The sequence below is a fragment of the Lissotriton helveticus genome, chromosome 3_1, assembly GCF_964261635.1.
Source record: "Lissotriton helveticus chromosome 3_1, aLisHel1.1, whole genome shotgun sequence".
Classification (NCBI taxonomy): Eukaryota; Metazoa; Chordata; class Amphibia; order Caudata; family Salamandridae; genus Lissotriton; species Lissotriton helveticus.
Window position 1 is genome coordinate 1,577,105,626 of NC_136061.1, and position 22,867 is coordinate 1,577,128,492.

The 22,867-nt window shown below is 45.7% G+C and overlaps 1 protein-coding gene across 1 annotated transcript in view; it reads left to right on the forward strand.

The window, feature by feature from the left end:
- The window catches only part of LOC144824281 (transient receptor potential cation channel subfamily V member 6-like), a 258,022-nt gene that overhangs the window by 206,844 nt on the left and 28,311 nt on the right, over positions 1-22,867 (forward strand). Inside the window, exon 13 of the mRNA XM_078683411.1 lies at positions 7,745-7,811. Within this exon, the coding sequence (XP_078539537.1) occupies positions 7,745-7,811 (67 nt within the window). The remainder of the gene's footprint in view (positions 1-7,744; positions 7,812-22,867) is intronic.

A 22,867-nucleotide genomic window follows, 5' to 3' on the forward strand; every position in this document is an offset into this window, starting at 1 on the left:
TTTGGCCAGGAGCAGGGATATCGGTTGGTAGTTGTTGAGTTTGCTGGGGTCTGCTGATGATTGTTTTAGTAGGGCAGTGACTTCTGCATGTTTCCAGTCCCCAGGAAGGTATCCTTGGCAATTGAGGTGTTGAACAAGGTGGTGAGTATGTGGCTGATTCTGGCTTTGCCTAGGTCGAAGATGTGGTGAGGACATGGGTCGGTAGGGGCTCCTGAGTGGACCGAGTTCATGATGGAAGCTGTGTCCTGTTGGGCAAACTGGCTCCATTCAGTTGTTGGATGTCTGTGGTGGTAGCGGGGTTGTTGTGTTGCCTGAAGAAGTCAGTGATCTTGGGCTGGGATGTAAAGTTTCTGTAGATGCTGGTGATCTTGTCGTGGAAGAAGTTTGCAAGGTTGTTGCAGAATTCCTGTCAGGGGATAATGTTGTTTGTTGCAGCTGAGGGGTTGGAGAATTCTTTGACGATGGTGAAGAGTTCTTCGCTGTTATTGGAGCTTGATTCGATGCGTGAGGTTTAGGCCTTTTTTCTTTGATTCTCACAACTGTCTGTGGTAGATATTGAGGGCTGTCTTGAAGGAGGTCTTGTCAGTTGTGTCCTTGCAGATTTGCCACCTCCTTTCCAGTTGTTTACAGTGTAATTTAGCGGTTCTGAGATCTTAAGTATGCCAGTTAGCCTGCTTGGTGGACCTTCTTTGGGTGTTGTGGCAGATGGGAGCTATGCTGTTGGTGCAGGTGTGGATCCAGTTGTTGAAGTTCCTGATGTGCTGGTCTAGGTTGTTGGAGGAGATGGAGTGGGAGGTGTTGAGGGCATTGATCCATGTGTCCTTTGAGACTGTGCTCCAGCTGTGGTGGTGGGTTTTGGCAGACTGAGGACAGAGGTCTTTGAACCTGTGATGTTGAAGTGGTTGATGGAGTGGTTGGGCAAGGTGAGTTCTGTAGTGTGGCTGTACCTGATTTGGCCACTGGAGGTGATGATGGAGTCTAGCGTGTGGCCTTTGGTGTGCGTGGGGCTGTGGATGAGTTGGGTAAGTCCAATGTTGTTTGTGCTGTGGAGGAGGTTGGTAGTGTTGATGTCATTGTGTTTGTTGAGTTAGAAGTTGGGGTCTCCACGCAAAATGTAGTCTTTTGCAAGGGTGTCGATGAAGTCGTGATGAAATTGCAGAAGGCTGTGTGTGTACCAATAGGCAGCGGTAGAGGAGCATTGCCCCACCTGCTGCGAGCACAGCAGCTACAGGAAACAAAAATAAATGGAATGGTCTATTGAGCTTCGCCTATGATGGTGAGGCCATTCCGGCTTGTAGACAGTTGCCTAAAGTGAGCATGCTGGATTGGCTTGCTGTTGTGCCATAGCCAGTCCAACATGAGCACTTGAAACCACAGTAATCTGTGAGCTGTATAACAGCCCAGTGAACTGCAGACACAGACTACTACTCGGAAAAGGAGCATTGCCTGAGTCTGCTCCAAACAATCATGGAGCTGCTGTCCTGCATGAGAGCAGCTCCATGATTAGTAAAGTTTGTTTGCTCAGTCACCCCCCTCCATAAGGATTTCTGGGAGCAGTTGCAGTGGAAGTTCCTTCCCTTAGTTGTTCTGGTGTCCAAAGCACGTGCTATTAGGGTTTCTTGCCATTTCCCTACTCTCATTGTGTCTGTCTTCCTCATGAGCATTGCCTGCTAAAGTTTGGATGCCCTGCAATGGTGTCAATGAGCCTTTGACTTGATGACGTTGAACGTATGGCTGCCATTCTAACCCTCGTTCAATTACTGCCACTAGTACTGTCTGTCCGTCTGTAGTTCCCGCTTTCATCCCAGACACTCTTTGCCAGAACTTGAGCAAGTCTGTCCCAAATCCATAATAGCTCTTCACTGGACTGCTGCTGGCAGCAACAGCAGGAGCAGCCACAGATAAGAAGGCCTCTGTGTGTGTGCCTGAGTGGAGCAGAGAGCAACCCCCCCACCGTTGGAAAATACTGATGCTGTTTAAGTCTCCATGGCAAGTGTGCGTTACCCCAGAGATCTGCCACTGATTTGCCCCATCATTTTCAAATGTCACTGTTGCCATTGCCAGTAGGATGTGTGACCCTGATGGTGTTTTTGATGTCTGTTTGGGGTCGGAAGTTGAGATGTTCCATGGTTGGGGTGGTGTCGTCATTTGTGGTGGTTCATTGGATGGATGCCTTGTATATGAAGGCGATCCATCAGCCAGGCTTGCTGATATGGTCGAGGTGGGTGATCTTGTATCCTTTGGGTATTGCGGCAGCGATCTCAGCCGCAGAAGTGTGATTGAGCCAGGTCTCAGTGAGGAAAAGGACGTAGGGCTTGAGGGTGGAGATGGGGTCCTAAATCTCAGTGGTGTGTTTGCATAGTGAGCGTGTGTTAAGAAAGGCGCATGGAAGTAGATTTTTTTGTTCAGGTGGTGTCTGTGGTTTGTTTGGTGTGGGGCTGGCCATGGGCTTGTGTGTGCAGTGCAGGTGAACTGTTAGAGGGTGCATGTGAAAGGTCCTACCGTGAACCTTGGATTAGCGGAAAGGCAGTGTTTGATGCGGCAGCCAGCAGGACCAAGGGTCGTGTTGGTTGGTGGGCCCGGGCCAGGCATGGACAGGCGCAGGCAGGCTTGTGTCCGGTGTGCAGTTTCTCTGCAGACTGCCTTAAGTAGGTCCTGGTGTGCCTGTTGGCAAGAAGAACAGTCAGTGGGAAAACCCAAGAGGGAAAAAACGGGCAGCGGTGGTGCCATTGGATCAAGCTGGAACAAGCAGGAACTCGAGGCCAAAGGCAAGTAACAGGCTAGGCAGCTGTCCAGGTGCTGATTAAAGTAGTTTTGTGTGACAGTGAATTCATTGCATTTTCTTTCTATATCTACTTTGTTATATAGTGAATTCATATCAGTAAACGTTTAAGGAAACTTATGTTAATACTGATCCTGCAGCGTAAAAAGCTAAACTTGTTCAGTTGAGATGTTTATTAATCATTATTGCAGAATTTCGACAGCACTGGCATACGTTTTATAATGGCACTTTAATAATAGCAGAGCCCTTGCTGTTGTTATAAAAGTGAATCACTTGTACATATTTTGTGCTTGTGTAAAGCCCTTGGGAAAAATAGATTGATTATGACTAATATTTTTAGGTTTTGCCTTAGCCATGCGTACGAAGTACGCATGCGCTAGCAAAACCTCTTGAGTTCTATCTGGGGTGATGACCCGCCTCTGCCTATCATTGGCTAGCTCCATAAATGGAGGCTAGCCATTGGGAGGCAGAGGCTGTCAATCGCGCTTTCTCTCGAAAACGCGATTCGGGGGCGTTTCTGGTGCTTTTTTTAAGCCCCGCCCCTTTGTCCCGGGCCGCGCTGCGATTGGCTGCCGGCCCGGGACACCCCCGTGACGTCATTCCCGGGCCGCGCTGTGATTGGCTGGCCGGCCCGGGACCTGACTTGTTGTAACTACTTAGAAGATGCAACATTAAGCCAATTTCTCAAGGAACTTTGAAGAGAATCTGTACCCTAAAATTATTGTTAGCTCGGTGTTATGTATATGAAACTGGAATGCTAAGGTTGAAGCTTAGCTTGGAGGGGAGCTGTAATGTCAGACTATTACTTGCGCCTTTCGTGTGCGGTACAGGCGCCATTTTGAAAAGGGGAAAAAATCATTGAATATTGTCTGACTCGTGTAACACGTTCAGAAACACTGCATTGACGTTGGCGACAGCACTAGGTGCTCGGCGAGGGTGACTGCACAGAAGACTGACATAAAAGAGAGACATCCTCTAGTGTGCGTCTGCTGTGAACAGGAGCTGCATGCCCCCTCGCAGCTGAATGCTGGTGCCGCGTTTGGCGTTCTTGCTACGCCGTTCCTTCCTGCTCCGCAGGATGGAGGAACAGCAAGGATACAGCCGACCGCTGTGTTCCCGGAAGCCACAGCCACCGAAGGATACCTTGCGGCACATCAAGAACCTGGAAAAGCGGCGGGGTGTAGACCGCCCGGGGCCAGCAACTGTGTACCTGCAGGTGGCGGGGTCGGGTAGTCGCGACGCTGGGACTTCCATTTACGTTTTTTCAGAGTACAACAGGTAAAGGGGAGCACGTGTGATTGGTGCGCGTTGTTTTGCTTCATGGATGATGCAACTCAGTGTAATGATTGCACCGGAGACAATCATTACGCTGAGGGTTGCCACACTGTCTGCTTTTGGCCACACCCACTTCTTTACATTGTCAGCGCTGTTGTCTTTGGCTGTGCTTGTTTTTATTTGCATCGTGCGCGTGCCCAGCTCGGCCGCGCTTAATTAATGTGCCTTGATTTTTATTTTCCAGTTCTGCTTTATTTACTCTATTTCGGAGCTGTGCGAATGAGGTGGCTACAACTGCAGATGGCGTCGGGCTTTGCGCTCACCCCCCTTGCAGTTTGACTAAGAAACGGTTGCAATTCAGCTTTTGCTTTGTTTATTTGTATTCCCTGATCCCGTTATCAATGTTTCCCATCCTCCCCCCTCCCGTTGCCTGTACCAACCCCCCCCACCCCAGTACGAACTGTGTCTAATGTGTTCCATGTTAGACACGAAGTAATTTCATATAGCTGAGTGGGCGAAGTCCAAAAACACGTCTGGGAAGGTGTTGTTGTGGTGGGCTGCTCCTCTGCATTGGTCCCAGTGAAATGTTCTACATTCGATCTTAGGAAATTTTTGGGAAGTCAAGAACCTTTCATCATGGCAAATAAGCAAGTTGAACCCGAGCAGAAGTTTGAAGGCTGCTGCTTGGTGGAGGTCTGGTACCTCACTTGTGTGGGTAGGCTTGGTGCCTGCAACAGGACATGGAACAAAACACAACATAAACACATCACATTTTTCCTCTGCAAACTGACCCTTTATAGGTTTTGCCTGGCGTCAGCTGCACAGCAGCGTTCGCGCAGGCGAAATCTCATGTTAGAAAATACTGACGTCTTCTCAGATATTAATATGGCACATGCCTCCGCTCTACTCTGCAGCTATAGCGCTTCTTTAGATTCTGCCAGCATGCGGAATTCAACTCCCTCGTTGATGCTGGAGTTGTATCTTCCCGCGCCAGCCAGCTCTCACGCTCCTTTTGCCAGAAGCAGCTGGCTGCAGGTTTTCGGCTTACAAAGTTTCAGGACACACAGTTGTGGAGTGTCGGTCCCCTTGAGGCTGAGCGATGTTTTCCGGGGCAGTTCTGCGACCTCTTCCGGTGCAGCGGTGGTTGTTTTCTCCAGTATTGGCTGGCCGTGCTGCTCGTTCCAACCAATCGCAGGAGCTTGGAGGGAGGTGCAGCCAGACAGACACTCCCAGCGCGGCACCCTGGCCTGTCCATCTCAAGAAACCCAGCTTTCCCAATTATCTCTCTCTGGTTGGCGATGGTTAGAGTTGGAAGCGAAGTAAAAGAAGAAGCCTGGTGTTCTTGGGGCGGGAGGTGAAGTTCACTCTCGGGTTTCTCCAGATTGTGAGGCTAACATCAGTGTTTCCGTGTTGTGGATGTTCCCCCGCCCCCCTCCCGCTGTCCGTGTCTCCGTTCCCACCCCCCCTCCATTGCTCTCGTTCTCGTTCGTTCAACAAGGGTCCGCGTTGCATGGTCAGGCCGCTCACGCGTCGGGTCAGTGGTTGCCTTTGGCGCCTCTGGCGGTGAGTCCCCTGCCCCCCCTTGTGGATGCTATGGTCTGCTGGACACGCTGGCATGTTGCGGTGAGTGCCCGGGCATTGTCTCCCCCCCTCACCTGCAGTCCCCGAGGCCGGAGGGTGTGTTTTGTTGCATGTTCTGTTGCCCCTGTCGGGGGGGGGGGGGGGGGGGCGGCGGCATTGGGGTTGGAGGTGCCTTGCGGCCAGAGCCGGGTTGCGTAGTTGTGGAGCTGGGTCGGCCCGGGACAGCTTGTGTGCGGCTCAGTGGATGGGTCTCTGGGGAGCTCTTGCACAATTGTTTATTTGTCGTAGCACTTCGGTGCCGTCTGTGCGACACGCTGGGCATGAGAGCCAAGTTCATTGTCCTTCTTGGGGGGGTGGAATGGGCTGACTTCCATTGGAGGGAAGGCGGGTGTACTTGGTCATGCGCTGCTCCTGGGCGGCTCATACGGTGTGTACTCGGGGTGTTGCACAAGTTTTCCATGCATACCCTTTTTATTAGGTTTTGCCTGGCTTCCCTGCCCCCTGGCTGCGCTTGCTTCCCTGGCTGCGCTTGCTTCCCTGGCTGCGCTTGCTTCCCTGGCTGCGCTTGCTTCCCTGCCTCCTGGCTGCGCTTGCTTCCCTGCCCCCTGGCTGCGCTTGCTTCCCTGCCCCCTGGCTGCGCTTGCTTCCCTGCCCCCTGGCTGCGCTTGCTTCCCTGCCCCCTGGCTGCGCTTGCTTCCCTGCCCCCTGGCTGCGCTTGCTTCCCTGCCCCCTGGCTGCGCTTGCTTCCCTGCCCCCTGGCTGCGCTTGCTTCCCTGCCCCCTGGCTGCGCTTGCTTCCCTTCCCCCTGGCTGCGCTTGCTTCCCTTCCCCCTGGCTGCGCTTGCTTCCCTTCCCCCTGGCTGCGCTTGCTTCCCTTCCCCCTGGCTGCGCTTGCTTCCCTTCCCCCTGGCTTTTGCTTGCTTCCCTTCCCCCTGGCTGTGCTTGCTTCCCTGACCCCTGGCCGTGCTTGCTTCCCTGCCCCCTGGCTGTGCTTGCTTCCCTGCCCCCTGGCTGTGCTTGCTTCCCTGCCCCCCTGGCTGTGCTTGCTTCCCTGCCCCCCTGGCTGTGCTTGCTTCCCTGCCCCCCTGGCTGTGCTTGCTTCCCTGCCCCCCTGGCTGTGCTTGCTTCCCTTCCCCCTGCCTGTGCTTGCTTGCCTGCCCCCTCGCTGTGCTTGCTTGCCTGCCCCCTCGCTGTGCTTGCTTGCCTGCCCCCTCGCTGTGCTTGCTTGCTTCCCTGCCCCCTCGCTGTGCTTGCTTCCCTGCCCCTTCGCTGTGCTTGCTTCCCTGCCCCCTTGCTGTGCTTGCTCTCCTGGGTGGGTGTGTGTGGCTCTGGGTGGGTGTGTGTGGCTCTGGGTGGTGTGGCTGGCTGTGTGTGTGTGGCTCTGGGTGTCTGTGGCTCTGGGTGTGTGTCGCTGGCTCTGGGTGTCTGTGGCTCTGGGTGTGTGTGTGTGGTAGTAATTGCTGTCTGCTGAGCTCATCCAGTAGGGTAAAATAGGTCTCACATTTGTGAGAGATTAAGCTATTGGCAATGTAAATGACAATGCCATTTATTTATCTGTTTTCAAAACCAACACATAAATAAAAAAAAAATTCATTTACAATGCCAATAGCTCTAACTTTTGAAAAGGCGAAACCGTTGCATTGTAAATGCTTGTTCCAATTTGGCATGGCTACTTGCTAAGGGCAGTACATTTTGTCCGTACCAATGACATAAAATAATGTGTTTTATGTAAATTGTCTAATTTATGGAGCCCTTTGAGAAGATGTTGTCTGAAATATAGCTTCTGGCAGTTAATACTTCAAATGTTATGAATTTGAATGTTAATGTTTTATGTATTTCTGTTTGAAGCACTGTTTTGTAGTATATCCAGCTTGCTATCATTTTTACTAATGTAATAAAGAAATGCATACTCAAGTAGTTAAAAGTCTACGAATCATATGCATCTGCTAGTGAAATGATGCTGGAGAGTGTTGATGCTACCAAGAGAGAGCAGGCATTTTAACCCAACCCCCCATTGCCATGCTATTTCAATCACATACTTGCACCAGTTACCTCTTGAGATTGCTTGGCTCTGTTTACTTTTAACACTGCTCCCTTTCCTTTCTAGATGATATTTGGCGACCTTTTGAAATTCTGCTGGCTCATGGCGGTGGTCATTCTAGGGTTCTCTTCAGGTAAGTTATCAAGGAGAGATCTTTATGTCGCTACTCGTAATGTGCTTTGACCCGATAGGTTTTCTATTGAATCTTAAAATAGCAGGTGGATTTCACGATTTTACTCTATATGTGCAACATGTAGTATGTTGCAGCCTGTGCATTTGCAACGATAATCATAATCGTTTAAGCAGATTGCTAATACCGAGTTTAATTGTGTATAGGTAAATATTATTTCTTCTGTTATTTACTGGTTAATTGCTCCACAGTCAAAGTTATCACTTCCGGTTCACATATTTCTGGGCTACAATGCACTTCAGAACTTGCTAATTGCTTAATTATGTAGTCAGGTACATATTTTTACTATGTTGTTTAACTGCACTTGTTGTATACAACAAATACCATGATGCCACTCTAGAACAAATTATCATTGGAATGTCTCTCAAGTGTATGCCTGTCTTACTGGGTGTTCGATTTGGCATCGTTGGTGTGGTTTCCACTGACTTTTTGCATTCAGACTTCCTGTTTTTGCTGACTTCGTTTTTGCTGGCTTTAGGATTCTGTGCATTTTACCACTGCTAACTAGTGCTTGTGCTCTTTCCCTAAAATGTGGTAACAGTGGCTTATTCACAATTAGCATATTTAATTTATTGGTAAGCCCCTAGTAATGTGCACTACCTATGGCCAAGGCCTGTAAATACTAGTGCGCCTACAGCACTGATTGTACCACCCACTTCTGTAGCCCTATAAACATATCTCCATTGCAGAGCCTCTGTATGCAGTTTAAAGTGCCTCATAAACCTGGCAAGCTAAACCTATTGCCAGACCCAAACCTGACTTTTTAATACCTTTGATAATGCTTTATTCTGCTTTCTAGAACCATAAAAGTACATAAAACATATAGGGCCCGATTCATAGAACTAACTTAAGACAAAATCCTAAACTTACTACCATTTTCGGTATTCACAAAAGGCACTTACTCATTTTAGTATTCACAGAAGGCACTTACGCATTTCGGTATTCACAGAAGTTAGGAGTCCTAACTTTAGGACTCCTAAATGCCTTCTGTGAATACGGAAAGTCTTAAAGTTAGGAATTTTCTCAGTTTAGGAATAGTAAAGTTAGGACTCCTAACTTTAGGACTCCTAAATGCCTGCTGTGAATACCGAAAGTCTTAAAGTTAGGATTTGTCTCGGTTTAGGAGTCCTAAAATTAGGAGCCCTAACTTTACTACTCCTAAACTGAGAAAATCCTAACTTTAGCCCCCAGATTCATCATGGTCATGTTTTGCGAGTCCTTAATAGCGATTATTAAGGAATCGCTATTAAAGACTCGCAAAACGGGATTCATGTAAAAATCGCAATATTTTTTGCGATTTCTACTGCTTCCTTATTTGCGTTTCGCTAATTGCTAATCGCAAATAAGGAATGGCTTTCCCATTCATTCCTATGGGCCTAAAGGCCCATAGGAATGAATGGGGAGTCATTCCTTATTTGCGATTAGCAATTAGAGAATCGCAAATAAGGAAGCGATTTCAAGGGTGCCAGGGTGTTCAAAGGACACCCTGTAGCACCCCTGAAATTGTAATGTACACTGGTGTTGCGCACACACATGTCCAAAGGACATGTGTGTGTGTAACATACAACTTAGAAAAATGCACCACGTTTTCGCTATTTACCACGTAGTTGGACTTCGCGGTAAATAGCGGACCCAGATTGCGAATTCGCAATTTTAAAATGGTTCATGAATTGCATTTAAGGACTCTCAATTAGAGATTCCTTAAATGCAATTATCCGCAATATAGCGATTTCTAGAATTGCGATTTTTGCATTTGGGATGATGAATCCCAAATGCAAAAATAGCGCTCGCAAAGGGCCAGATTCTCAGCCGATTTTAGTATGATGAATCTGGCTTTTGGTATTCACAGAAGGCATTTAGGAGTCCTAAAGTTAAGAGTCCTAACTTTACTCCCCTAAACTGGGAAAATCCTAACTTTAAGACTTGCAGTATTCACAGAAGGCCTTTAGGAGTCCTAAGTTTACTACTCCTAAACTGAGAAAAATCCTAACTTTAAGACTTTCGGTATTCACAGAAGGCATTTAGGAGTCCTAAAGTTAGGACTCTTAACTTCTGTAAATACCGAAATGAGTAAGTGCCTTCTGTGAATACCAAAATGAGTAAGTGCCTTCTGTGAATACCGAAATGGTACTAAGTTTAGGATTTTGTCTTAAGTTAGTTCTGTGAATCGGGCCCACTAAGTGCACAGAAACCATAAAAACAACATTAAACATCGAAGCTTGATTTTTGTCAGCAGTCAATTTCAGGTCTAATAAGATGTAAAACTACATAGATTATGAATAAATCGTGAATCCATTATAAGATCATAGTCAGAATTACAAACTATGGCAATGAGGATGCAGAAAAAAGTGCAAAATACTTTGCAAAGGAAAATCTAAATCTGCATTCACCATGCCAGGGTGCAACAGCCTTGCGCTTAACAATACAGTGTTTACAAAAGATAGAGAGGAAACAGAAATAATTTTGGAAAATCACAATCAACATTGAAACAAAGGCTCGAAAGTCTTGATTACTAGTGTAGGAATTTTCTTTATTTTGTGTATTTCCAAAGTGGAGCGGGCAACGCGTTTCACCTTACAAATGCTTCATCGGGGCAAGAGGTCCGACCCTCCAAAAATACAGGTGGAATTTCTTGGTTAGGAGGTATATAGCAAGTTAGAAATGCATGAGGTTCAAGGAAAATTCCTGATGATAAGTTACGATCATTGAAGAGTCAAATGCAAACCCTTTAATAAGAGTCTTTACGATGTGAGTCCTGGTAATTAAATCATACTATACTTCTACGACGTGAGTCACATCTGAAAGGTTTAAATCTCGTGTGCGTTCTTCTAAAGCCAGGGTTCACAACTAAAACAGCTACAGACGCCTGTTTCCAAAGTGTATGACTTTCCAATTCGGGCCGGGTCAGGCAGCAAGGAGAAACTTCAGGTCCTGTCTTCCGCGATGTTATCGGTCTCTGCCTGACACGGCCCAAATTGAAACGGGATAAGCCTTGGAAATGGGCATCTGTCGCTGTATTTGTTGTGAACCCTGGATCTAGAAGAACGCACACGAGAATCAACCCTTTGAGTTGTGACTCAAATCGTAGATGTGCAGTATGATTTAATTATCAGGACTCGCGTTGTAAAAACTCTTATTAAAGGGCCTGCATTTGACTCCTGAATGATCGGAACTTATCATCAGGAATTTTCCTTCACAATCGTGTGTTTCTAACCTATAATTGCTCCTAATCAAGAAATTCCATGTGTCGTTTGGAGGTTCGGATCTCGTGCCATAATGAAGCCTTTGTAATATGAAACGCGTTGCCTTCGCCATTTTGGAAATACACAAAATAAAGAAAAATCCTACACTAGTAATCAAGACCTTTGAGCCTGTTTTTCAATGCTGAGTGTGATATTCCCCAATTGTTTGTGTTGCCTAACTTTTGTAAAAATGTGTTTTGTGTGTCGTCAATGTGCAGCTGGCCATTTAGGTGGGCAACGGTGTTTGTCTAACTGTGGTGACTATTTCAGGCAGTGCGACTTTGAACTCCCTGGCTGCCTCACCATTTTTGTCTAGTTTGACAACACAGCACACAGTATAAGAGTAATGGAAAGACATGTTTTAAGAGACAATTGTGTGTACAAGCCGCAGACACCCCGAAAAAGTAAATCAAGAACATTCTAGAGTTTAAACATGTGTCAGCAATCGCAAAGGGCTATCTAATACAAAGCCAGAGCAAATAATAAAGGCCAGAGAGTAACAATGGTTAAAACGTATACACAAAATACCATAACATTTAGCTAAAAGCATTGATAAAATTCCAAACAAATATGTCATTATAAGCATAAGGATTCTGGAACATTCAAACAAGTGAATCAGAAACACATTTCAGAGGAGAAGAGGGGTAAGTCCAAGGTTCAGGGCTTGCCCAAAAATAAAGGGATCAGTCTAGTGTTTTACTTCTAATACTCCAACTCCAGTGTAGATATTTAGAGACTGTACAGATAATAGGCTGCAAAGACTTTGGGGTCGATTATGATTGCGGTGAATCCGCATCCTTCGGGCCGGTGGAAGCCACCGCCGGCCCGGACGATGCGGATTCACCGCCGCGGTCAGAGAAAACACCCACCGCCAGATCAGGATGGTGGTGGGAACAGAGGCGGACGGCAGGTTCGTCCGCCGCTGATCCGTGGGGTGTTGACCGCTATTTGGTGGCGGTGTTTGCAAGACACCGTCAGCCAAATTAGGATGTGTGTGTAAACATGCGTTTCCGCGGCGGCTTTTCCACCGTGGAAAAGCTTGTGGACCTTTGCTTCTGGGGGCCCCTTGCGGGCCCCCAGGGTAAAGTGGGGGGGGGTGCACATGGGGGGTACCTATGGTACCCCCTGCATTTGCATGCACAAAGCGGCAGGCACTGCGCAGTGCCTGCCGCTTTGTGCATGTACATGCAAAGCATGCATTTTTAACCTTGCGGCGGGTGCTGCTTGAAACAGCACCCACTGCAATGTTAAAGATACGGGATGTGACCGCCAGGGTGGCGGTCACAACCTAATTGGTATGGAGGGAACACCGCTGTCCCTGCGGACGGTCCCTCCACCTCGGGGGTGGCAGACGGACGCAGGTCCGTCCGCCATCATAATCGACCACTTTGTGTGGAGAAGCCTAACGGTTGCCTGGAGTTATCAGCACCCAAGTTGTTTGCAAATAGGAATAATCAAAGCTTTTCGATGGTGAGCATAGCCGAGTCAGAAGATAAAATGAACTAAGGATTCTTGTGCCGGCTGGCATGACGAGCATATGGTGCTAGTACTAGTTTGGGGATTCCATTTGGCTAGTAAGGACAAAAGAGGCATTGTGCCATATTGAAATTTGAGATACAGTTGCCTTGGATGGAGGTAGACTAAAAAAGGTTTGAATGTACAGTCTGTTATAAAATCTAAAACATAAGAAGTAAGGGAGCCCAATGTTGCTGCATTCTTCATTTCTTTGACATGCAGAGACTCCCAGAAGGCATCCTTAAGGGCAGCCCCAGCTAGATTTTTTGTGGCGGTGGGGGATAGACCAAAAATCTCCAGGTCCAAGCTGGGTTAGAGAACATTCAATATAGTTTACACACTTGATCTTGCCTCATTTGCCCACGGAGGCCACTTTCTGCAGAGCTTTATAATAGTCCTCTAGAGCTGAAGTGCATTTTAACCTCCAGCAGTATAAGAGCGGCCTTAGATAAACCTTGTGGATCATTGGATCAATACCCAGATCCTGGCATAGGGCTATTAATGGAGTGTTTTAGGAAGGCTTGTTGGTGCTCTCAGGAATGTGTACTCAGCAACATCAATAAGGGCCAAACTTGCATTACACCTTACGTCTGCCCCATAGAATGCCTCTGCCTTTGTCCCATAGACTTTTATCATAGGGGAGATGTGCCTGGCTTGAGAGGACTAATGGAGTCTTAGAACAGCGGCAAATTCTTCTGTTAGGTTGAGGCTGCTCTTTTGTATCTGGAGCGATCGTGACATGGATCTAGTTAGTTTGATACCCAAGTAATCAAACTCAGTGACCTTCCCCAACAGTTTCCTCTTGAGCATTATCAACCCCTAAGCGATGTGTGTGGGCTGATGGTCACAAACTTTGTTTTGGAATGGTTAATCACCAGCCCTCAATCAGAACAGAAAGCTACAAACCTATCCACCTGATGTTGCAGGACACTAGGAGTCTTCGACATCAATAAAGTGTCAACTGCAAAAAGTAAAAGGGGGATCTTACAACCAACCAGAAAGGGGGCATCATTTTGGCCATCCTCAAGATAGGTGAACCACATCATTTAGATATAAAGAAAATAGATTTGGTTGAAGGACGCATTCCAGTTGGACCCCTTAATGGACACCTATCTGATATGTCAATTCCCCTCCTGAATCTCATCGAACTGCCCCCATGAAAGACTATTGGCCCGCCATCAGGCTTTTGGAATCAAAGGCTTAGCCCTGAATTGGCTAACCACATTTCTAAACAACAGAAGTCAAGAAGTGTGGATCCCTCCATCCGCATCCGCTATTCGTGAATTGACTGTAGGAGTCCTTCAGGGAATGGTACTGAGTTCCACATTATTTAACCCGTACCTTATACACCTAGCCGTGTTGGCAGAGGCACTGGGGGCAAAAGTAATATCATACGCAGATGATACTCAATTGCTCTTTATCTGTGGAAAGGGAAAGGACTTTGATGGAAGGGCCATCAAGTTCTGTCTTTCCAATGTGTTTAACTGGCTATCATCGAACCAACTCAAATGCTAATAAGACTAACATTGTGTTTTTTGGTGACTCCTCTCCTGAGGTGTGGAGGACATGGTGGCCACTAGACAATCCTCCCCCAGGTACACAACAAAATGCAGTAAGAAAAACTGGGAATTTAAATTGACAGTGCCCTGTCTTGTCAACTACATATTCATATTCTGGTGGGCTCCTGTTTTGGGATCCTATGCTCCCCGTCAAAACGCTTTCGTTTTCTGTCAGTAGAAACCAGGAAAATGGTGGTCCAAGCCCTGATCACCTCAAGCTTGATAATGGAAATGTTCTCTACTCTACTAGCCAGCCACATGTTTCAAGAATGAAGAAGGTGAGAGCTTCTATCTTGGGACTACCCCGACTTTATTCTTTACAGGATGCATGGCGGGTCTTGCATCCAAACAAGCTCGGCTATACGTAATATTCAGCACCTCATGGTCAATATTCAATAATTGATATGGACTGGGTTTCAGACACTATTTTATCGACGGCTAAAATGGAGATCTGCCCTAGGATTACATCCAATCTCAACCCCTTAGTTTTTTCTTTTGTAGCTAAAATCGCTGTTAAAAGCCCCCGACTATTTACATTTCCTAGAAATCAGGTTAATGATGCGGGGTTTGTGGGCTTCATCAGGTAAAAAAATTCGAATTACCTCATAGATAACATTGCCTCCGCTCCGATTTCAGGGATGCTATGAAAGCATATATTAAGGGAGTCACTCAACAGTTTATATATCAGATGTATGGAGAACAAGAGAGACAAACTAGGGATGATCATCAAAAACTGGTTATTCTGGAACTACAACATGCTGAGGCTGTTTGCTTTAAGAAAACAAATCAAGATATTTTATATATTTTGCTATTAGAAGACAAAGCGGCGATAACTAGGGTTTTAAAGGAAAAGGTAGCATCATGTTACACTAAACACAAGACATTACAGTATGAATTTGGTGATAGAATTGGCAAAGTCATAGCGCATCAACTTATGGATAAACAGATTAAAACTGGAATTAAGGCTATAAAGGGTGAAAGGGGGTGATCCATGGATGCCCCCAGGAGATAGCTAACCAATTTGCTATTTTTTACCAACAGTTGTACTCCCCAGAGGATCAGCAGAACTTAATTAGCATGCAGAGACATCTAGAAAGTTGTAAACCGCCGACTCCAACAGAGGAAGACTCGGGGTTACACTAGAAGAAGTATTGGAGACAATAGGGGCATTACTATCAGGAAAGGTGGCAGGGGAGGATCCCCTCCCTGCAGAGTTTTATAAGTGCCTTAAAAGCATTCTTGCCCCGGTATTGCTTGAGCTGATTTCTCAAATTGTAAATACAGGATACGTACCTGAATCTTAGAACATGGCAAATTTAGTTTTCCTTTTAAAGACTGGGAAACTCCCAGAGGAAAGGGCTTCTTATTGCACAATTTCATTAATTAATTCTGACGCAAAAATATTTGCCAAGATATTGACCGCCCGGTTAGCTCCAATGATGCCTGCCTTAGTTTCTCCCCAGCAACATGGGTTTATCTATGGAAGAGATACCACCACCCATGTAAATACAGCAATAGCTGCTTTTGATGTTGTTGGGAAGTTGAAGAAGAGACTGGGCATGGTATTATTGGATGCTGAAAACGCATTTGACCTGTTGGCTTGGGATTATCTTTGGACAACTCTTACAGTATTTGGGATCAAAGAAAATTTCTACAAACTGATAATGGCAATTTATCATAATCCAATGGCTAAGTTACTGTATTGGAATGTCCAAACAACTCCTTTTCCTATACGACGGGGGACGAGACAGGGATGTCCCCTCTCCCCTCTCCTGTTTGCTCTTTATATTGAGCCATTCATTCGAGTACTTTTGTATAATAATTTGATTTGTCCCTTTGAAATAGAGCAGCGTTCTTTAAAATTACCGGCATAGGTCAATGAAATAGCCATCTTTTCTATAAATCCAAAAGAGGCTATAGAAGAAATAGATAGAGAGGCTAAACTGTTTGGAAGTTTCTCTGGCTACAAACTGAATAGGAATAAAACCCAAATCCTACTCAACTTTCAACCAGACGATGCGATACATGGGATGTGCACGAGTGCTACATATTTAGGGGTACAAATTTCTTCTAAAATTGAGCTTAAATTTGCTTTGAATTATGATTCTTTATTAACTAAAACTAAAAACTAAAACTAAATATGGCACAAACTCCCACTTAGCATTTTAGGAAGATGCAATGTATTCAAAATGAAGATACTTCCTACATTTTTATTCCTTTCTAGGTCAATACCGTTACGTATTCCGAATGCTTTCCTTAAGAAATTAGATGGAGTCCTTAGCAGTTTCATATGGGGGTACAAAAAAGCTAGACGGGCAATAGAAGCAATGAAACTTCCATATAATAAAGGGGGCCTAGACTTCCCCGATTTTAAACTTTACTTTTTGTCTGCTTTTGTTGGGCGTTTAAGGAGCCTTCTTATTCCGGAGCTAACCAACTTTTGGCATTGGCTGGCCCTGGGGGCAGACAGCCAGATGTTCCTCTATCGAATTAATGACCCTTACTATTCTAAACAAGTGCGAATCAAGATAATTTGTGATTGTGTATATATATGGAAAGGCATTGAGACTAGACTTCCCCTACCTTCAATGCATATGAGATTTCTGCTGTGGGGAAATCCAAAGCTGCCTGGAGTTTTTCAGGATAGTATGGCTTTGCGGTGGATCAGATATGGGATACACTCACTGGGACAACTTTATGACTACAATGGTATTAAGTCTTTTGAGAACCTCCGGGGAACATTCGACATTCCCCAATGCATGTTTTTTAAATACCTACAGATTCGAGACCACTTGATTAGAAGCCTGCAACCCCATAAGATAGATGGCTCTGACATGTGGGATTTCATCTATACTCTAAAGCAGGATGCCACTATCAATAAGGCATACAGAATATTCTGTCAACAACGAACTGAAGGGTGCGAGAAGCTGGCACTTAGATGGAGTGAGACGCTGGGCAAAAATATTACCATTGATAATATACGGTCGGATGGCCTAGACACTATCACTCGATCAGTCCACTCAGTTAGCCTACAGCTACAACAATTTCGCACACTTTGCTTACTATATTATACACCTGAAAGGATTGTTAGGTGGTCTAATGGTCAAGACACAGGAAAAGGACATTTACAAAGCGGTGTTTACACCGCACAACCTTTACCACGCTACCATTACAACACAAGTCATTACTACGACTTGCGCTGGATGGCGCTCTTGGTTAAGGAATATTGTGATTTTCTATTCCACCACCTTCCCTACTGTTACGTGGGCTGGAGTTAGAATAGAAAATTATAATAATCCTCAATCCGCGCCCTCAAGGCAAGTCGTTGTAATGACTTGCCTTGTAAAATCCGCGATGTAAAGTACCGCGATCAAAATGATCGCGTTGTACTATCATACATCCCGAGACACATGGGGAGGGACTCAGGGTAGGATACACCAGAAATGCCCTAAATGTGGGTTACATGCGGCAGGTATTGTTCATATGTTTGTTAGATGCCCTGCGCTGGAGAAGTTTTGGGTTTGGTATGCAAGGCGCAATTCAGAATAGATTAAATAAGGATATTTCCACGCCACAGCAGACTGGGAGACCGGGAGAACCTACCTGCAGGACGCCGACAGCTTCTGGGGCCCTAACGCTGTGGTCTCGCCGCGGTCGCTCTACTCCACCTGGCGACTGGCAGCTGGAGACTACAGCTCCCAGAGAGCCTAGCACCTACTTCCTGCCGCAGCGCGCCCGGAGGCGCTACAAAAGCAGGACGCTCCCTCCGCGTTGCGGGACGCGCGCGGGCGACGCCGGGCTGAGCCCGGGCAGAGGGCGGGCCGTCTGTGGCTGTCCGGGGCAGGGAGAGGCAGGGCAGGGCCACGATTCCTGTCCTTTATATTCGGCAGTGTGGATCTTGGACCTATTCATCACATAGTGAGTACCTAATACCCTGTTTAGTCTGCTTATTCATTGCTTCCATTTGACACCTTCACTGCAATTATGGCTAAATTGCGTTCAGCTAAAACACCAGCCCTACCTGGGCCCTTGGATAATTATATGGTCAAAATGGTCACTAAAATTAATTCTGCATGTCGTCTGTCACTTGGCATGGCCAGCCCCCCTGCTTCACCATCAACTAACATTCTTGACCTAGATGATATTGATATTGTGAGTGAGACTGTTCCATCTGTTGTTCCCTCGGAGGAATCGAACTTAGATGCTGTTTCTACTGTAGTGGACATTTCTAGCTCAGATTTACTGCCACCTTCTCCCGCGACAGTTCCATCTTTGGTCCGCCGCCCAGTTAGGGCATGCAGAAGACTGATAAATAAGCGTGGGGGGCAACGTAAAATGAGGAAAACTGTGACCTCTCAGCCCACGTAGGCGGAGATGACAAACGATAACAGTAATGAGGGGGATACCGAAACTGTTAATAGTGATCACTTTCAGCTACTTGTAGATACGCTGACCATTAAATTGGAGTTAATAATTAAACCTTTAATGGTAAAAGTTGACAAAGTGACTAAAGAGGTAGCTAGATTAAGTACACTTATGTCCCCACCTGCACAAGCTATCGCAGAAAATAGCATAAATGTAAATCTAAGGGATACTTCTGAGGGTGCTGTAGATAACGGCAGGGGGGTCGAGGAAAAATCAAATCAAGTTTCAAAGGAAATCTCCAAACTTGGGTGCCTTTTGTCTACACATCTGTCTCGGACTAAACCCCCCGAGACCATCGTAACGGGGACAGCTGCCTTGGTAGTGGCTTCTGGCTCAAGCAGCAGCAGGGTGGCTAACGGAACACCTATGGGGCCATCTGTAAGCACTGCCCGAACTCTGTCAAAGCCTGACTCTATAGCTCCCATTTTACAAAAGAAAACTGTAGCCAACAATCCAGGTGAAAAAATGTTACAGGGGTCACTGGGGAGGAAAAAACCCGTAGTCAACTTACCCCCAGCTGTGCACCATACACGGTAGTGCTGACCAATGTCCCGAAGGTTGATCCAAACTCATTTGAAGCCCGTGAAGAGCTGAGTAGTTCTCTAGGTAATAAAGTCATTGCATGGTTAAATAAATACTGTGGGTTCCCCATTGCCTTCCGGAATGATATAGTGTCAGTGCGTAGGGTTGATTGGATTGGCCCCTCAAGAAAATCATGTAGAGGCGACTGTGTTATCGTAAACTTACGACATCCACAGCACGTCGCAACCACCTTGTTAAGGGCAGCCTCCTTACCGGTCACTGAGGATAACATATGTGTTCGCCCACTGGGGTATTTTTATAATCATCTTAGTGTAACCCCTAGCTCAAGCTCTTATCCTGGCCATCTGACTCCTACCTATCCCACACAAAGGCAGGCTTTCTTTCCTAGAATGCCACAAGAACATCAAATGCCTGTGAATATGGATTCATATTGTTATAATCTGTGTATGCCTAATCCACAATCTGTTCCAATTCTGCCCTTGTTTAATCGGTTTTCACCGCTATCATCTTTAAGTGAAAATGATTGACTGTCGACCACCGAGGGCTTATCAAACCAACATTGTCGAATAATGATTTGGAACATTGCTGGTATTAGGGCCGAAGCCGGGAATGATGAATGGATTAAACTTCTGAAGTCCTTTGATATTCTTGCGTTCCAGGAAACTTGGGACTTGACTAACAGTTTTTCCTTGGATGGTTACAGACATTTTTTCGTCCCTGCTACCAGTGATGGGGTTGGCAGACCAAAGGGGGGTCTGTTAACTTTGTTTAAAACATCCCTGAAAGGGGTGTTAACTCAACATAACCCAGGCTCCCAAAATTGCATGATAATTGAATTTAGTCCCCCTTCTTTTTCAAATATTTTGTTTATTAATTTTTATAATTCTAGTCCTAATGATAATACTAGGCAGAATTTGGATATTATTGAATCCTTTTTGTCAGTCTATAGAAAAAAGGTAAAGGAGTTTGAAATCATTTTTTTAGGCGATTTTAATATACATCCCTGCAACCAGCCATGCACAAGTTTTTCAGAAGAGGGGCCGCCCCACTCATTATCTACACACTTTGAGCATTCCAACAGGGGTGAGGCACTTGAATCTTACTTGGATGCATGGAATTTGTATGAATCTAGTTGTGGGGTAGTCAATAGTAGAACTCCTACCTTTAAGGGCTATGGCGACGGTACCGTAATCGATTACATATTTATGTCTTATCAGATTTTAGAGAGGGTGGTTCACTATGGTACTATGGTCTCAGTATTTAGTGACCATAACCCTGTAGTAGTAGAGATTTTGTCAACTGTCTTTTTAAATCAGGGCGGGCCTGGTGGGAATAGAAGTCAAGATGTGGTGTTAAAGGACCAAAGTCGCAGACTGAAGTGGTCTAGCGTTGTCCCTGAGAACGTTCTTCACGCCGTTCTTGATAGCACTGAAAATGATGTGTTAACTTGCTTGGACACAAGGGCATCAAACCCTGAAGTAATGTCTGCTTATGATAATATTTGTAAATCTATCGACATTACTTTAACAAATAATAAAAAATTGTCCAGGTCTAAGGGGAAAAAATGGTTTGACCATGCATGTTCAAGAGCTCATACTGATTTGCTCAAGGCCCTTAAAGCGATCCCTAAAGATCGCGCACTAATAACATCACTAAGATCCTTATATAAAAAAGCCATACAAAATAGGAAAAAGGAGATCAGGGAAACTGCCTGGTTACAACTGTCCGATCCTGAGGTCGTTAAAAATAGTGCTGACTTCTGGAGGGTAGTTAACCAGCCTTTTTTCTCAGACAAGGATCACGCCTCCCTTGAATTAAACATCCCGGATGGTGAGTGGATTAATCACTTTGAGGCAATATACTCGAGCAGTTTAGATGATGATCTGTCACTTAGTGTCCCTTTTTCTCAGGAAGAGCAGGGCATTGTCTTTGAGGCCTGGGAAGTTGAAAAGGCCATCGATCAGACCTCAAAGAACAAGGCCCCGGGGCCGGATGGAGTCCCTGCTGACTTCTTCAAAACTGACCCAAAACTCGGGTCGAGGGTGCTGTGTGGGGTTTTTAATGCACTAACCAGGAACAGTATTCCTGTATCCTGGAAGGAGTCTGTAATTATTCCCGTCTTTAAGAAGGGCAGTAGGGTTGACCCAGCTTGTTATCGCCCTATATCTCTTATTGATTCCTCAGTAAAAATCATGGGCAGGGTCATCCTACATAGACTCCAGACATGGCTTGACGATAGGGGGGTTTTATCTAATCTACAATACGGCTTCAGATCTAAACGAGGTACTATGGACCAGTGCCTTAATCTGCAGTTGTTAGTAGACAAATATACCAGGGCAAAAGATGGGTCGCTATATTTAGGGTTCATGGACCTATCTTCGGCCTTTGACCTTGTTAATCGTACTAAATTATGGTACATTTTGGTAGATTTGGGTCTTGACCGGGCACTGGTAAATCTCCTTGCTGATCTCCACTCGGACCTCCAGGCATCTGTTAGAGTTGATTCAGGGGGGCGACGAACTAGTCGTTTTAAGTCCAAGAGAGGGGTGAGACAGGGGTGCATTTTGGCAGCAACACCAGACATACCGCGTATTGGGGAGACTTGTGTTCCTGTCCTCCTATACGCGGATGACGCTGTGCTTCTGTCTCATACAGGGCTAGGGCTTCAGCGGTTATTAGACGCGTTTGGCCTTTTTATGACCTCACTAGATCTTAAAATAAATGCCAAAAAGTCACAAGTGATGATAGTGGGTAAAGGCGCACGCTGTAAGAAAGCTAAAACTTTCTACTGCAGTAAAACAGAAGTGCAAAGAGCATCGACATTCCCATATCTGGGGGTCACTTTTGAAGACAAGGGAAGTTGGGGCCCTCAAATAAGAAATCGAAATAGTGCCCTAGTTAGATCATCCTCTGCCATTTTAAGTTTTAGCAGAAGGTTGGGGGCTAGTCCAATTTCAGCCCTTATGGCAATTTACAATGCGAAGTGCCTGTCTGTTGCCACCTATGGATGCTCTTTATGGGGATACGGACCGATAGACTGTCTTCAAGTTTCAGAAAATAAATTTTTCAGATCAGTCCTGTCTGTGCCCCAGTCTACCCCTTCCTACTCCGTTCATTCTGAGCTTGGGGCCGATTTTATAACGGACAAAATTCGAGTGGCCCCTTTAATCATGTGACTTAAAATTTGGCTAAATAACAAATTATCTTTAAACCAGGCCATCCTGAAAGATTGTCTCTCACTTGATAATGTCTACAAAATCAAGTGGCTAAACTATATTAAAAATGGCTTCAGCGCCCTGGGTAGACCAGACCTCTTTTCCTTACCGGACTCAATAACCCGGAACGATATTGTTAAAATTAAAAATGACATGTATATGAGGCTGTCCTTAATAAGAGAGGAAAGGGAGCTCACAAAACCATCTGTTAGAGCGCTCCTTTTGGTTGCAAACCCGCCTGGCCCAGAATTTTACCTTACTTTGGTTAATCACCCTTTTCATAGGTTTTTATTAACTCGTTTTCGCCTAAACATGATTCACCTGATATTAGGTCAGTATACTACGTGGTGTAAACCAGATGAATTTTTACCTTGTTCTTGTGATAGTTTTTCTACTCAAGATACAATGCATTTCACCATGTTTTGTGGGCACTTTATAGTTGAAAGGAGGAAATACCTTGTGCCAATTCTTAAAAAGGCTGGGTTTCTGCAAGTTAGACC